We start from the raw sequence: 13,499 nt of genomic DNA on the forward strand, positions 1-13,499 counted from the left end.
TCCCGTTGTTTTTGGTGTCTGTCCCCAGTGGCTAAGGTTGGTTTAGTGGGTTGTGTAGGCTTCCTGGTGGAGGGGACTAGTGCCTGTGTTCTGGTGGATGAGGCTGGATCTTGTCTTTCTGGTGGGCAGGTCCACGTCTGGTGGTGTGTTTTGGGGTGTCTGCGGACCAATGTGTCTTGATGTAGTCCTCTTTTGAGTTAATCCTGTATGGGACTCTCTGTGCTTCCTGTACTTGGATGTCTGTTTCCTTTCCCATTGAGGCAAGTTCTCAGCTATTATGTCTTCAGTTATGTTCTCAGCCCCTTTCTCTCTTCTCTTTCTGAGACCCCTATAGTGCAAATATTTGTGCACTTGATGTGGTCCCAGAGGTCTCTGTCCTCATTTCATTTCTTTGTCTTTTTTTCTGTTCAGTGGCAGTGATTTCCACTACTCTGTCTTCCAGCTCACTGATCTCTTCCTCTGTGTTATACAGTCTACTATTGATTCCTCATAGTGTTTTCATTTCAGTTATTGCATTCTTCATCTTTGTTTATTCTTCATATTTTCTAATTCTGTGTTTAAAAACTTCTAACTTCTCTTTCTGTGCATCCATTCTTTGTCCAAGTTCTTTGATCATCCTTATGATCATTACCCTGAACTCTTTCTCAGGTAGATTGCCTATCTCCACTTAGTTTTTCTTCTGAGGTTTTAGCTTGTTCCTTCATCTGGAACATGTTCCTCTTTCACCTCATTTTGCCTAAGTTGCTGTTTTTATTTTTATGGATTTGGCAGGTTGGTTCTGTTTCCCGACTTTGGAGAAGTGTCCTTTTGTAGATGTCCTGTGTGTCCCAGCAGTACACTACCCTCTCATCATGAGAGCTATGTATGCTGTGTGGATCTTTTGTGACAGGCTGACTGTGTGCACAGTCTGAGCATGTGGGTGGTCTGCTAGACTTGATTGGCCCCTGGTCCTGTTGGTTGCCAGACCCTGCCTTGTGTGGAGGCTACCTGTCGCTGGTTTGTAGGACCCAGTCATGAGGTGGCTGACTGCGGAACCCTGGGGCACCCTGGGTCCAGCTTACTGGTGGGCAGAATCAGGATCCAGGAGACCTCAGTCTATTGTGTGTCCACTGGTGGGTGAAGGAAGGTTCTGGGGCTAGTGCTGGACTACCAGTGGGCAGAGATGTTTCCTGGGGTCTGGTTGCAGGGTGCAGAGGTCCTAGAGGTGGTGTCAGATTGCTGGTGGGTGGGCCGATTCCTAACACAGTTGGCTGTGGGGTCTGGGGTATCCTGAAGTGCATGTCGGCCTGCTAGTGGGCGGGCTAGGGCCCAGCCATTCCCAGGGCAGGATATGGCCTACTAGTGGGTGTGCTGGTTCCGCAGGCTACAAGGCTGTGGTTTTCTTTTGGCTGGTGTCTGCCTGCTGGTGGGCGAAGCTGGGTCTGACGCTAGACCAGGTTCTCTGGTGGGCAGGGCCACGGTCCAGCAGGTCCCAGGGCAGGGTCTGACTTGCTATTGGGCAGGCCATGTCTGCAGACTGGGGGGCTGCAGTTTTCTTATGGCTGCTCTCTGCCCACTGGCGGGTAAAAATGGGCCGAGGCTAGAGCAGTATCCTTGGAGGGTGGGGCTGGGTCCAAGGGATTATGGGGCTGGGGCCTGTCCACTGGTGGGTGGAGCTGGTTCCCAGGGCCTCAGGTCTAGTGCCTGCACCCTGGTGTATGGGGCCAGGTCCTGGGCCCTCTGGTGGGCAGGGCCATGTCCAGGTGTGGCTGTGGGCTCAGGGGTTCTTAAGGCAGCCTGTCTGCTTGTGGGTAGGGCTGTGTCCTTTCCCAGTTAGTTGCCTGGCCTGAGGTCTCCCAGTACTGATGTCTACAGACTGTTGAACCAGGGCATCACGGCATCCTGGGACTAGTAAGCTAGAGGGAGGATTCTAAAATGGCGCTTGCCAGCACCAGTGTCCACGTGGCAGAATGAGCTCCCCAGATGGCTGCCACCACTGTGTATGTCCCCAGGGTGAGCTCCAGTTGCATCCTGCTTCTCCAGGAGACTCCAAGATCAGCAGATGGGTCTAATCCAGGCTCGTACCAAATTACTGCTTCTGCCCTGGGTCCCGGAGTGTGAGATATTCGTGTGTTTTACGACTGGAGTCTCTATCTCCCCCCGCCCTCTGGGACTCTCTAAAGTAAGCCCTGCTGGCCCTCAAAGCCAGATGCTCTGGAGGCTAATCTTCCCAGTGCAGAACCCCCTGGTCTGGGGAGCTCAGTGTAGGGCTTGGACCTCTCACTTCTTTGGGAGAACCTCTGCGATTGTCATTTTTCTCCTGTTCGTGGGTTGCCCACCCAAGGGTATGGAACTTGACTATATTGCAACTCCACCCCTCCTACCCATCTCATTGTGGTTCCTTCTTTATATCCTTAGGCATAGAACTTTTCTGTTAGCTTTTGGTCCTTCTCATCAATGGTTGTTCCGTAAATAGTTGTGATTTTGGTGTGCCTGTGAGAGGGGGTGAGCTTAGGGTCTTTCTACTCTACCATCTTGGCCAATCCTCGGTCTCAAATGGATGTTTTTATGTGGGAGCATCCATATGTAGACTGGGTGTACCCAGTATCTTTGGGGTGACGGCTGGATCTGATGTGGATGGCAGCCACGTCTTTCCTCAGGGTGTGCTGGCCTCTAAAATGAGGGTGTGGCTGGTGTTGGATTAGCTGGAGCCTCCAGCAGTGTGAGGCAGGGCTTCCTCTCTGCTCAGTGGCCACCGTCACTCTGTCGGGGGTGGGGCCTGCTGCCTAGTTGCTGGAGCAGAAGCCCTGAGGGTCCAGCTTGAGCTCCGTTCCCTTCAAGTGTGTGTGTTTCCCTTCTCCCCACACTGGGGCCTTGCCCTGAAGGAGGGGAGTGCTGAAGTAAGCGGGGCTTGTGCCCTTATAGAGGTCCGGTGCTCCTCCTGTGTAGGCGTCTGCAGCTCCACTCAGCTGCAGCCCAAGGTCACATCCTTTCCCCGTTATGGTTGGCCCAGATCCAGTGCAAGGTTGTGGCATAGAGTGGGCAGGGCTGGAGCCTTCCCTAGGCTGGGACTGGGGATCACGGTGTTTTGGTTCAGGAATTGAAGTTCTGCGCAGCTGTGGGAAGTTCGGCTGCTTCTGTAGTGCTATTTGAGTAAGTGCGACAGTGGCTGCCACCGCCCACCTAGACCACACCCCAGGCCCCCGAGCCACCTCTGCATCCCTAGATGGAGTCTTTTCCCAAGACCTGACTGCCCTAGATCCCGTGCCAGGCTGTGGCATGGAAGAGCGGCACTGGGGGGTTCTCTCGGCTCACACTGGGGGGTGTGGTGCGGCGGCAGCTGCTAGCCAGACCTCTGTCCACCCTGTCTGGGGGTGAGCCTGCACCCGTGCGCTCCTCCCAAGTGGAGTCTAGGCTTCTTCAGCCTTTCTGTCTGTCCCAGCACTTCTCCAGACAGCAAAGGGGCTTGTCTCCTCCCTGCAGGACCCCTTGTCCCCTCCGGGGACACCCTGTCTGTGGCTCGACCCGCTCACTCCCCACCCATGCGATCTCCCTTTTCCTCTTAGTCCCCTCCCCGGGGCACAGGTCCTGACCAAGTGCTTTCCTTCTGTCCTGATTACGTGGGAATCTTTCTTGCAGCCTTGGTGGTTTAGGAGTTCTTCTGCCAGTTTCCAGTTAGTTTTCCATGAGAACTGTTCTGCATGTAGATGTGGTTTTGATGTGTTTGTGGGGTCAGCTGAGCTCCACATCCTCCTACTCTACCATGTGGATCCCCCTCCTGAAGCACTAGCCTAGGTCCTCATATTTCTAAAACTTCATCTCATGGGTTCTAATCTTTGGTCTGGCCCATACTTGCATCCCCAGCCTCATTCTGCACCAGCCACCCTTTCCCTCTGCTTTTAGTCACACTAGCCTTCTTTAAATCCTTCCAACAGGCATTCCTCCTCTTTGCTGTGAGACATTTCACACATTCTTCCCTTTGTACGGAACATTTCCTCTCTGCATTAGAGTAAGTTTAATACTAGCTGCTGTGACAAACTTAAAAATGTCAGTGACTGAACACAAAAGTTTATTTCTTGCTTTTACAAAATCTATTGTGGATATTCCTGGTTGGTAGGTGGCCTTCCACATGATCCTTCAGAGAACCAGGTCCCTTCAGGCTATGGTTCTGTCATCCCATGGGACCTTAAGAGTACTTTATTGGATCCTATGCAACTGGTGGATAGATGGTTGAGGGAGGGGAGGGTGGTGAGAGAGAGAGAGGATCCTACAGGAGGTTTTGAATGGGCTGTACCTGGAAACGGCATTAATCACTTCCACCCAGGTGCATTGGCTAGAACTGAGTCATATGCCCACATCTAGCTGCCTAGGAGGCAGGAAGAAACAGTCTAGCTGTGTGCCCAGGAAGTAGAGGGAATGGCTTCGGTTAATCCAGAGATTTCTTTGACACGTACTACATCCCCCGCTGCATTCACTGATTACCTCCTGCCCGTCCTTCAGATCTCAGGGACGCCTTCTCTTACCTGTGACTATAGGTCAAATCGCCCTAGTCCTTCATGCGCCTGTCTTCTGTGGCAGTAACCACTGTTGTAAATTCATGCTCCTTTGTGTTACTACTGTTTCTTCTGTGCTTGTTTCCCACTAGGTACTGTTCCTCGGGGATAGGAATTGTATCTCTTTTGCTCAGTCCCAACCCAGTGCTTGGTACATGTAGTCATTCAGTAAATATTTGACTGAAGGAACCAAAATGAAAGAAAATGAATAGATAATTGCCCCGTGGGCACCCACTGCTACCCAGTGTGGCTCCAGCGGAAGTCAGATTGAAATACCATCCCACTCCCAGCCCTTAGTGTTATCTGTGGGTCCCAAATCTGACTCAACACCTTTCAGTGTGTCTAGGCATCCGAAAGGCCACTGCCCAGCTCCTGGCCCCTCTGATACTATTTCATTGCTAATAGACACCCTGCCCAAGGTTGTCCCCAGATGTTCCAGCCACTCTTCTCAACAAGGATTGTGTATTTTTTTTGCCCGTCAGAGGCTGGCCTCATAGGGGTAGTGTGGCGTCGGGGCCCCAGACAGCCACGAGGTCTCCCTTACCCCACTGGCTTTGCTTATCCCTTAGATGCGCGTGTCCCCCTGACCTCCTGTCCCCTATCCCTCCCCAGAACAGGCTTTAGTGAAAGAGACTATCAGTGCTGTTGACAGACTGACCGGGTGTGCAGAGGTTGCACTGAGGTGTCAGACAAAACGTATCCTGAAGTCAAAGTCCACGCCTTGCCAAATTTCCAGCCTCCTTGGGAGACAAGTGCTAAATGTATTTGTTCTTATTATTTTGTCACCAGCATCCTTAATATTTGGTATAAGCTACCTATTCAGTGTGGAGAAGGGAAAAAAATTCTTACCTTTCAAATGTGAAACAGTGATGGTGGAATTTTGAACAGGAGGGGCAGAGGTATTCTGAGTGTGAACGGGTGAAGCTGCAGGATAAGACACTGCCCAGCAGTACTGCCCAGCAGTAAGTCCTGTCCCTAGCAGCCTCACTCCTCCAGCCCCACCCTCGCCCCAGACCTAGCAAGCATGTGGGGCCTTGAAGCACTTGGGCAGAGGTGAGGGCGGTGTCGATCTGATGCTCTCCCGTATTCCTTACAGATTGCAAAGGAAGATGCCATTCTGCCGGTAGCTCTCTTCCCATCTCTCTGCGAGCTCATCTTTCATAACAACCCTCTAGTGGCCCATACACGAGGTACGGTACCCACAAACCTGCCCCCTGAACCCAGTCTCCAAGAAGCAATGTGGGCATCCTCATCCCTACCTCAGTGCCGAGCCCTGCTCTGCTCTGCGTCGTGGGTGGACAAGGTTCACAGTGCATTGGGGGCTGTAGAAAACAACAGAGACCTCTGAGCACATGCTCTGCACTAACTCATCCTGACAGCAAACCTGTGAAGCGGGCATTTTTGTCTCCGTGCACAGTAGATGAAACTGAGGATCAGAGAGGGTCACAGTCTACCCAAGGTCACACAGCAACAGAGAGGCAGTGCTGGGAATGGAGTACAGAATTATCTAGATCCTGCATGGGCTCTATAACGACACTTTGCTTTGTGGAACAGGTCTGTTGTGACCTCACTCCCCACTTCCCAGTTGGGGAGGAGTGGGAGGCCGAACTGCTGAGCCCTCCCCACCCAGAGCACACTGAATGCAGTAGATGCTCTGTCAGTACTGGAATCCACTGTGCAAGATGCAGCAGCTGGAGGCATTTTAGAATCCTGGGCCCTGGAGTGACAATAGGTTATTCTATTCTAATCTCTACTCTACACTGTCTTCATTGCCTTGGGCAAATTCCTTAACCTCTCTGTGCCTCAGTTTCCTCACCTGTCAAATGGGCATAATATAGGTACCTACCTCCTAGAGCTGGTGTGAGAATTAAGTAAGTTTATACATGTACATGAACAGTGCCTGGCACACAGAAGCCCCCAGTAAATGTTAGCTAATGGTAATCTTATTTTCCCACCATGGCTCCAGGGGTCCCTCCACTGCTAAAAAGCTTCCTCCAGGAGCGGCTGGGAATCCACTTAATTCGAAGGAAGATGGTAAAGGCTAAGCATCACATTTTGATGCCTCGGAAGGACTCTCGGAAGGTAAGGCTTCAAAGGCAGGACCCCCCAAGCCCAGGGGGAGTGGAGCCTATTTCAGTGCCTGCAGACCAACCTGGCAGCAGAGCTGCTCCCTCCCACAATACCTGGGATCCCTCCGTTAGGTTTGTATCCGCAGTTTTGTCTTCTCCTTCCCTCGCTCTCTTACATACAGATATACCCAGGAGAGACAAGCCAGCCAGTCAAAGACCCAAAAGTCAGAGTAGGGAGGAGCCTGGGAGGGCATTGAGTCTGACCCCCTAATTTTACAGAGAAACTGAGGTCCAGAGGAGACGCTGTGGAAAAGTGGAGAGAAATCAGTCAGAAGACCCAGGTGTGAGTCTGGCTCCACCATTTTTCTAGCTGCCTGAACTTGGGCAAGATTTCTACTCTCTGAGCTTCAGCTTCTCAACTCTAAAACCTCTCAGAGCTGCTGAGAGGACTGGATGAAGCAACAGATATAAAAACACTTTATAAACTCCCCAAATCCCTACGAATGCAGGTCATAGTCACCTGTAGTAATCGTGAATGGCTGCACCAGGCCTAGAATACGTATCTCCTGCCTGAATCTTAGGAAGCGTTTCTCCCGTTGAGAGCAGTGTGCTCCCCCAGTACCTTCCCCAGCTAGTGGTCTTAGATTTGCCTTGCGGGATGCCGTAAAGTAAGTCAAATCCCTCTTTCATCCTAAGGATTTCAGATATTTCTGTGAAATGCTGCTCCCTCCTGAACTTTATAGTCTTCCTATAGCCAAAAGCTGGACTGGGCATTGCTGGTCCCGAAAGTTAATTACAGTTATTCCCTGCCCAACCCGCCCAACCCAGTCTGTTTCTGTACAGCCAAGCTCTTGTCTTGAGCCCTCAGAGGACCAGAGCAGCATGTAAAACCAGAAATAGAAATTCAGAGGGTTTCCATCATCTTTCCCCTTGTCTGTTGCCTCCTCTAAGGATCCTGCTACTTCCCTTCCCATCAGCCAGCTGGGGAAGGGCACAATCAGTGAGCCGGATGCTAAGTACGTAATCCTCTCTCCCACGTACAGAACACCCATACTGAGAACTTGCACACATGCTACCCTGTAACCCTCACCACGGACAAGGAAACAGGCTCAGAGAGGTGAAATAACTGATTTGTTAAAAGGTAGTGTTGGGGCCCAGGGGCACCGCTACAGTTCCAACTAGTAGCGGATAAACACCAAGTATCAGTGGCCAAATGAGAAGCACATCAATGCTTTGTGAATCTAGGCAAACACCATCTAACCTCCAATGCAGGCTAGACTGGAGAGTGCTGTGTGGCCTGCAGGCAGGTTGGAGATGCCTACAAGTTCCCTGTGTGCTCCCAGAGATGGGCTGGATGTACAGCCTTTTACTCACTCAGTTACATAGACCAAGGTTGCTGGCCCTCCCTCATACTAGGCATGGACAAGACGGGGGGGAAAATGGAGAACCTGCCAGAGCAGGCCTGGACCCACCCAATGTGTAACCAAAAAACTGTATGAGGCCTCTATGTGTGAGAACACAAATGGAAGATAAAACGGCCTGCCCTTGATGCTCAGCAGTCCAGCCCATCTGGGACACAGGGTCCAGTGGCTCTCAACCTCTGACCAATCAGATTATCCAGTCTTCCCTCAGGAAAGTGGTGGTGGGATAGAGAAAGAGCATCCCCAGCACTCCTCCAGCACAGACCTGTGAGAGGGAGGAATTAATGTGGCCCCTTCTCCACCAGCCAGCAAATGACGGCACTTGGTGTTTCGGACACTGAGGCATGAGTTCTGAAAAAAGACTCTGGGTCCCTCAGGCTTCAAGTCTAAACACTGAGATTTTACATATTCCAAAAAGGAAATATTTTCTTAAAAAGAATCCTATTTTATAAAATCCTATTTTGTAAATCCTATTATATAAAAGTCATCTGTCACACTCCCTAGTTTGTTAGGTACATTTGTGCACGCCATCTCATTTGGGAGAACTCTGCAAGATAGGCAGGCAGGGACTATTCTCCCATTTTGTAAGCTCAAATGATAGACTGTGCTTGAGATCTTTCCACTGCACTGCATGGCCTGTCAAAGTACAGATACAAGTGGACCAAATACCTTTGACAAAGAATAAAAACAATTCACTGTATAACTAGGGAGGGGAAGCAGAACTAAGCCCAGATGAGGGAAACTGGGCCCATGGCTCTCTCCTGGCAGATGAGGCAGAGGAGGAGGAGGCGGGTAGAATGACAGGCTTTTGCTAACTAAGGAAGCTGAGCAGTTCAGTGGGAAAGAAGTTATTGCCTTGGGTCTAAACCCTGAGATTTGCCTTCTATAGGGGTCTTTATATAAGGTGCAGGGACTAGCACCCTGAAAGGGGCCTGGTGCTGCTGCCTTCCAGAGAACGTGGGACCACCTCCCCCAGGCCCTCTTAGGAGTCCCCGAGGGGAGTCAAGAGCACTGTGGGACACCTTGATCAGAGGAATGAGGCTGCTGCAGGCCAGAGTGATATGGTCAGGCATCCAGAATGAGGCCTGGAGCCTCTGCCACTGAACAACTCTGTGACCTTGGACAAGTCATTTTACCTCTCTGAGCCCCAGTTTCCTTATTTAGAAAATGAGGACACTTATTCACTGGGTAATTTGAGGTGTAAATAAAACTACATGTCATGTATGGGGTACATCGTAGATGCCCAGTAAGTGTGATTTTGCCCCCTCCCTCCCCGTGAGACCTCACCCAGTGCTTTTGACCACTATACCAGTTAGCCTTAGGCTGGTGATATCCAGGAGGAGAGATTCTGATTAGGAAGCAAACCAATTCAGCCCTTCTTCCATGACAGGTGAAAACCCAAGTCCCAAAGGTGCCAAAGCAGCCTCTGATTCTCCATCACCCACCCATGACCACAATCAAGTCTTCCTCAAAGGAGATGCTGGAAACAGAGGCAGAGTTGACTAAAGAGCTGCCCGCCACCAAGACCATTGCTGTGGAGCGAGAGATGCCCATCGAGGGCCTGGAGAGCCTTCCCCTCTCCCAGCAGGCCTTTGTGCCCCTGCCTCCCATCTGCTCTGACTCCACTGTGCGTGGTGAGGAGACACCCCGCCAGAGCGACGCTGCTGGCCGCCTCAGCCCAGGCCACCCGTCAGATGAGGACACCCAGAGCACAGAGTCCATCTTCTTGACCCAGGTGCCTGGACCCACCTGCCCCTGCCCACTTGTTCCCAGCTCCCACGTGTTCCTGTCCAACCCTTAGACGGCTGGACTGCTGTAGGCAGCTGGAACTGAGCACAAGGCAGTTCTGGAAACCAGAAAGCACCCTTGGCAGAGCCTGCAAGCCCCTTCTGGGAGTTCCACTGATCCAAGGCTACTGGTAGGGACACCCATGGGGACAGGTTGTGGTCCTGTGGCACAGACGTCGGTCAGACCAGTTTCTTGGAAGGGTTTGCTGCTGCCTCTGCCTCTGCCTCTCTGCATAAGGTCACCTCACCTCTGATGCTGCGTCTGAATCCTGGGAGCACAGATGGATGAGACATGCGTCCTGCCCTCAAGATGTCCTCAGTGTAATAAGGGAGATGGACAGGAACCATGCATGCAGTCAGTGCTGAGACTGAGGAAAACTCAGGGGCTGGGAGCCTAGAGGAAGGAGGGATGCCTTTGTCCTAGACCAGGAGGGCTTTCTAGAAGCAGTTCAAATGAGCTGAGCTTTGCAGGCTGAGCAGGAGTTAACAAGGTAAAGAGCTGGGCAGCAGGGACATTCTGGGCAGAGTGAACAGCGTGAAGCAGGGTACAGAGGAAGGAAATTAAAATGGTACGTACAGAATGATGAATGATTCAGTGTAAATACAGTAGAGAGGTGACATGTAGGAAAAGGGAAGTTTAGGCTGGAGGAGTTGGTAGGGCCCCCTTGAACTTTATTATTGTAACATTATTATCCTCCCTGATCTTCCTGCCTCCAGTCTTGCCCCTCCAATCTGCCAGATCTTTCCAAGGTGTGCATCCACCCATAAATTATCTAACTCTCTATCCATTCATCTCTTACTTGTTCCACACATGACTTAGGGTGACATACAAATTCGTACAATATAAAAGTATCTTTATGAACTAAATCAGAACCTTCTTGGAACAAAACAGAGTATAAACAAGTATTAAAAAATAATTGAGATAGTTGGATAAAAGGAAGATATGCACAGGAAAGGAAGTAATAAGTGCAAGGCCAATTCTGTCACTCAGATGTGCACATCGGGCACTGCCACTCTCATAATAGAGGTCTATTGCCCAAATGCAGTTCGAGCTTCCTAGTGGCCTAAGCAGTACAGTCAATTATGAGTCACCATGGTTGAAAAAAACAATCCCCCAATTGCCCAGGCTATAACCTCCAATACAATGTTGTCTTTTTCCTCCTGATCTTAGCAGGCAAACGTTCAGTCTTTCATCATTAATTATGATTAACTGTGGGTTTTTCATAAATGCCCTTTATCAGGTCAAGGAAATTTCTTTCTATTCCAAGTTTGTTGAGTATTTTCTGTCATGAAGGGGTGTTAGATTTTGCCAAGTGCTTTTTCTGTGTCTGTTGCGATCATGCGGTTTTTGTCCTTTACCTATTGATATGGTATATTACATTAATTGATTTCCAGATGTTAAATCAACCCTGCCTACCTGGGATAAATCCCACTTTGACATGGCATATAATCCTTTTTATATGTTGCCGGTTCAGTTTGCTAGTATTTGGTGGGTATTTCTGTGTTTATATTCATAGGGATATTGGTCTGTAGTTTTCCTTTCTTGTGATGTCTTTTCCCTAGTTTGGGTTTCAGGGTAATACTGACTTCAGAGAATGAGTGTTCCCTCTTTCTCTGTTTTTTTTTTTTTTGGAAGAGTTTATGAAGGGTTGGTGTTAATTCTTTAAATGTTTGGTAGAATTCACTACTGAAGACATCTGATCCTTGGCTTTTCTTTGTGGGAAGTTTTTAAATTACTAATTCGATCTCCTTACTTGTTATATAGGTCTACCCAGATTTTCTATTTCTTCTTTAGTCAGCCATAAGTTTTAACTCAGGGTTTAATTACATTCCTACTGGTTTCATAAAGATGCTTCTTATAACACCATCACAGTAAGGCTAAAAAAGTGAATTCAGACAATGTTCACTCACCCCTTTTCAAACTCTTCCATGGCTTGCCATTACACTGAGGATAAAGAAAATACAAACAAAAACAAACACCCTCAGCTTGGCATTTAAAGGTCCTTACTGAGCTGGGCCCTGCTTGTTGCTCCAGCTGCCTATCTATCTCTTTACGGTACCCTCCAACCACACCAATATTTTACTCCCCGCAAATGCACTTTGCTGTGTCTTAACTTTGCATCTTTGCCCATGCTCTTCCCTGCCTGCCACAGTCCTCCTTTCTCATCGCTTGCCACCTACCTGGGGATGGCTCTCTGGTTCTTCCAGACTTCGCTCAGGCTAAGGCAACAACCCTCCAGTGAGCTTCCTGGCCCCCCAGGCTGGTTAGGGCTTCCTGTGGGCTCACCCTGAACCCTGTGCTCTCTCCTGTGACAGCATTTATCACAACGTATGGTAATTTCTATTTTCATGTCTGCTTCCTCTCACCCCAGTCTGGGTTCTTGCCCATAACAGGACCCAGCATGGGGACCCACACAGAGCTCAGAAGTGTTAAGGGAATGCATTTTCTTTTTCTTCTGGGGCACAGGTCAGTGGGCTATCTTCCTCCACCTTCCAGAGGGATGATACAGAGATAAAGGAGAAAGACCAAAGACCACCACCCACAGCACCCAGAGAGGTGAAGAGGACTCAGAAGAAGCTCCCATCTGCCTCCTTCTCCAGGAAGTACCATGGCTCTGAGGAGCTGCTGACAGCCAAGCCTGATCCAGCCTTCAATGAGCCGAAAGGTACGTGAGGAGAATGGCTCTGGGCAAGGGGCTCTCTCCATGGCCCAGAGCAAGTCAGGGCAAAGCCAAGGTGGGTGCCAAGCCTCTTTTCCGGGCCAGGTTGTCATCTTCTGTCTGAATGTCTGTCAAAGGGCCCCTGAGGGTGTTCTGGTTTGGAGCCCTACTTGTCAGGACCCCTGGCCTGGACCTTCATTGGCTTTAGGGGAACCACAGATGTTCAGAGATTCCAGCCAGTCTGGACCCAACTGCTTTGGTTGGCAAAGTCTTTCCAGGAAGGGTGTGACGAACAAACACCCAGACTGGTCAGATTCCCAAGGTCCTCCCCAGCCCAGTTAATCTCCAAAGCGAACATCCAAAATCTTCCCTGTGTGGTTTGAGACAAGGGAAGGGAGGCAGTGCCTTCTCCGGCCCCTTATTTAAGACTCTGCCATATTAACAGTATCTGCAGTGGTGCTCAGCTGTACTCTGTTGGGTGTCATTCTCTGCAGTGTAACCCCCTGAGGTTAATGGGTTACTTGGCGTCACTCCCTTTCACCACTCCTATGCTATTTTTCCATCAGGATCTGTGCACATAGGAAACAAGTATTCACTGAACAAATGATGGAACTTCTGGCACCACCACAACAGATCAGGGCAGGATATGGGAACAGTGTTTTCTTCTTGGAGCCCCTCATCTTTTTACCCAGGGCTGCTATGAAATGGGGAATGAAGAAATTGGGGGAGGCATCCAGGAGGAGTGGGATGGACCTTGACCTTGTCTTTTTGCCCTAGGAATCCAGAAGAATACACAGGCCTTGCAGCACATGTTGAAACATCCGCTCGTGTACTGCTCCTGCAAGCCCAGGCTGGACACTCTTCAGAAACACTATGTTCCCAAGGAGAAGCGGGTAAACTTCCACCACACTGTGTATGTGAACTGCCCCTCAGGACCCCACAAGTACAGAGGTGGCTGTCACCTTGGGACCTTCAAAGAGCCATGCTTTTCCCTAGTGCTCCCAAGTTCTCCCCTGCCTGTCATTGTGAC

The 13,499-nt window shown here is 50.1% G+C and overlaps 1 protein-coding gene across 10 annotated transcripts in view; it reads left to right on the plus strand.

Moving 5' to 3' along the window:
- Nucleotides 1-13,499, plus strand: part of XRRA1 (X-ray radiation resistance associated 1) — a 105,268-nt gene that overhangs the window by 83,263 nt on the left and 8,506 nt on the right. For 9 of the 10 annotated variants that reach the window (XM_082626948.1, XM_082626951.1, XM_082626943.1 and 6 more), the window contains 5 exons: nt 5,629-5,722; nt 6,499-6,614; nt 9,413-9,757; nt 12,277-12,475; nt 13,247-13,362. In XM_082626948.1, coding sequence (XP_082483074.1) covers nt 5,629-5,722; nt 6,499-6,614; nt 9,413-9,757; nt 12,277-12,475; nt 13,247-13,362 — 870 coding nt within the window. The remainder of the gene's footprint in view (nt 1-5,628; nt 5,723-6,498; nt 6,615-9,412; nt 9,758-12,276; nt 12,476-13,246; nt 13,363-13,499) is intronic. The other variant, XM_082626947.1, reaches the window with a different exon arrangement.

Source organism: Mesoplodon mirus (assembly GCF_964341445.2).
Source record: "Mesoplodon mirus genome assembly, chromosome: 7".
Taxonomy (NCBI): domain Eukaryota; kingdom Metazoa; phylum Chordata; class Mammalia; order Artiodactyla; family Ziphiidae; genus Mesoplodon; species Mesoplodon mirus.